A 2,606-nucleotide genomic window follows, 5' to 3' on the forward strand; every position below is an offset into this window, starting at 1 on the left:
TCATGCGCTGAGAGGAAAACAACTTGGAGAGGAAAATAGCGAGGTGTCTACTTTAAGCCTAAATAACTCCCCAACTCCCCGACTGAGGTGGTTAATCCATTCCATGGCATTTCAGAGGGAAGACAGCCAGGAGGACGCACGAGAGTGTCCAGTGTGCTATGAGTGTCTGTCGGGCACAGAGAGGACTCTGAGCTGCGGACATGTGTTCTGCCACGACTGTCTGGTCAAAACGCTGGTCAGCATCAACAGCGATGGAAACATCAGAGACACTATTGTTTGCCCCATCTGCCGACATCTCACCTTCATCAGGAAACAGAAGGAAGCGCTGGTGTCGCTCGCGGCGGACAAGGACCCGCATGAAGCGCAGACGCTAGAGGTGCCTCTCCCTCTGCCGCCGGGACAGCTCCAGAGCGCACGGCTCCCCTCCAGGGACAGTTCACCCAGGGGGGTTGACTGGATCGCTCACTGCTTCAGGGGGGTCGCCGAAAGAGTCCGTCGACAGAAGCTGATCAGCCCCAGCCGCAACGCATCTCAGATCTTTATCATAAGCGCTGAAGGGCGACCCATGGCTGAAGAAGATGCGCTCAGCGTTGTGATGACTGTGGTTCAACCCCAGCGCAGGCGAAGGCGCAGGATTTGCACAACCGCGCGATGCCTGGTCGTTTTGCTCGCAGCGTTCACTATACTCGCGCTGGTGGCGGCAACTTTACCCTGGATTTTGTTGGCATAGCTCACTGTGAGGGATGCGTGGATTCTGAAGTGCCAATGATGAACAAAGACTTGTAGGAAACATCTTGTTAAGTGTGTCAAGCAGTTTGTCTTCATGATCAAAATAATCAACCCACTGAAAATGTAGCCCTGCAATTTTCTGTTTTTATTAAGGTGTACTTTAGTCTGCAACATGAGATGCGATAAGGTGTTGCTATTTCCTATCCTGATTTTAGGGAAAAGTGGGAAAGTTTATAGGCATGCCCATGTCCTTTATGTGCATTGCCAAGCAACAGTCAAGAGTAAAGGTTAAGAAAGCCTTGACAGCAAAGTCTTTGTTCTGAATTCCTGTCTGTGACATGTTCTACCTGTTTTATGAGAAGCAAACGTGCAGGAAATTTTTCAACAGTTTGTAAATTCAACAAGGGTGGGCATTTTGAAATTATAAATTATTATTGAACAACTAGACAAACATTTGTCAGAAAAAAAGGTGCAATAAAAACACTTAACCCTGCTTAATCCCATTGTTGTTAAAGCAGCTCACTTCATTGTTACGCTGCCCTGTTGTTGGAGACGCTGTTTCCAAGCAATGGGCAAAAACTGTAAACTGCAGAGCTGCAACATGCATCCCAACTTCAGCATGATTTTAGGCAGGTTACATTGAACTTGGTTATGTTAGGGAGCGAACTGTGACAATAAAGAGCCTGTTAAAAAATGCATCACGCTGACATACCTTCTCTCCTCCTTACATTACAAGAAAGGATGGGAGACATTCTCACAAAATTTCCAGTTTTAACTTTAATTTTACACATGCAAATCAAGTTCAAACATGTTTAATATGCAGAGGCCTGGAGGGAGTCCTTGGTCGTATCAGACCCCTCATTATCATCCTACACAGCATGTGACTGGCTCACTTTGTAGTGTGTGCAAAGATGGTGTAAAGAGAGCCACCTTTAAAAGTTTCAATAAGAAATAATTGATGCGCCCATGGCGGTCTGAAGGAGATAGACCAACAGGTATAGGGATGAGCTGCGCCTGGGTGGTTGCTGTAAGGAGATACACTGCTGGACTGTAGTATTAAATTACCACTGACTCTTTAAGAATCCAGATTGAGATGGAGCGGAGAGACCCGCACTACGCAACCTGGGGTGGAGAGTCACAACGAATGAAAAACGAGTTCTCAGAATGGGCCTTGTCAGTATCACCACCATCCTGACAAACACTCACACACTCCTTTGACAAGCCTTCATCCATCCTGCTGGGCCAGTCCCACAGGTTACACTCACGAGGAAGCTTCTGCTGCTTTTCAGCAAAACCTGCTTTCTCAGAGTGTGGGAGGAGGATGATAATGATTTATTTTGTTTCATGACTCAGGCTTCTTTAGATTGTGTTAACCTTAAAGTTGCAAGTGCACAAAAGTAGCTAATTTCAAGGCAAAGAGATAAGAGCCGAAGAAGAATAATACTTTGTTTTATTTCTATTTTTTTCCTACCTCTTTGAGCCTTGAACAGTATTTTATTTATTGAAACCATGTGAGAAGTTTAGAGGGGTAATGTTGGGTTAAACTAACAGCTCATCTGAAATAAGATCAGTAGATAAGATTCATAAGAGGCTGCAAACAAAAGAGATCGGAGCCTAATGCATTTGGTTAAATCTTTCACAAATGTTGTATTTTATACGCTTACCATGTCTTTTTTTTAAATGTAAAATATGATTTTGAAATATATCATTATATGTTATAATAAATGTTCTTACTTTCTGTAAACCATGGCCTCTGGGACATTTTTCCTTGAGTCTTCAGTAATAGCTCTGTAATCAAGGATCATCAACTCTTAAAACATACAAAAACAAAAGAAAAGAAAACAAACAGTGAAATCAAACCCACATGAACCAGGGGA

The 2,606-nt window shown here is 43.9% G+C and overlaps 1 protein-coding gene across 1 annotated transcript; it reads left to right on the forward strand.

The window, feature by feature from the left end:
• LOC143334581 (RING finger protein 222) lies at window positions 1–1,067 on the forward strand. The gene has a single exon (XM_076753433.1). The coding sequence runs from the start codon at window positions 104–106 to the stop codon at window positions 728–730; it is 627 nt and encodes a 208-aa protein (XP_076609548.1). The 5' UTR covers window positions 1–103; the 3' UTR covers window positions 731–1,067.
• Window positions 1,068–2,606: the final 1,539 nt, after the last annotated feature.

The sequence above is a fragment of the Chaetodon auriga genome, chromosome 16 (assembly GCF_051107435.1).
Source record: "Chaetodon auriga isolate fChaAug3 chromosome 16, fChaAug3.hap1, whole genome shotgun sequence".
NCBI classification, from domain to species: Eukaryota; Metazoa; Chordata; class Actinopteri; order Chaetodontiformes; family Chaetodontidae; genus Chaetodon; species Chaetodon auriga.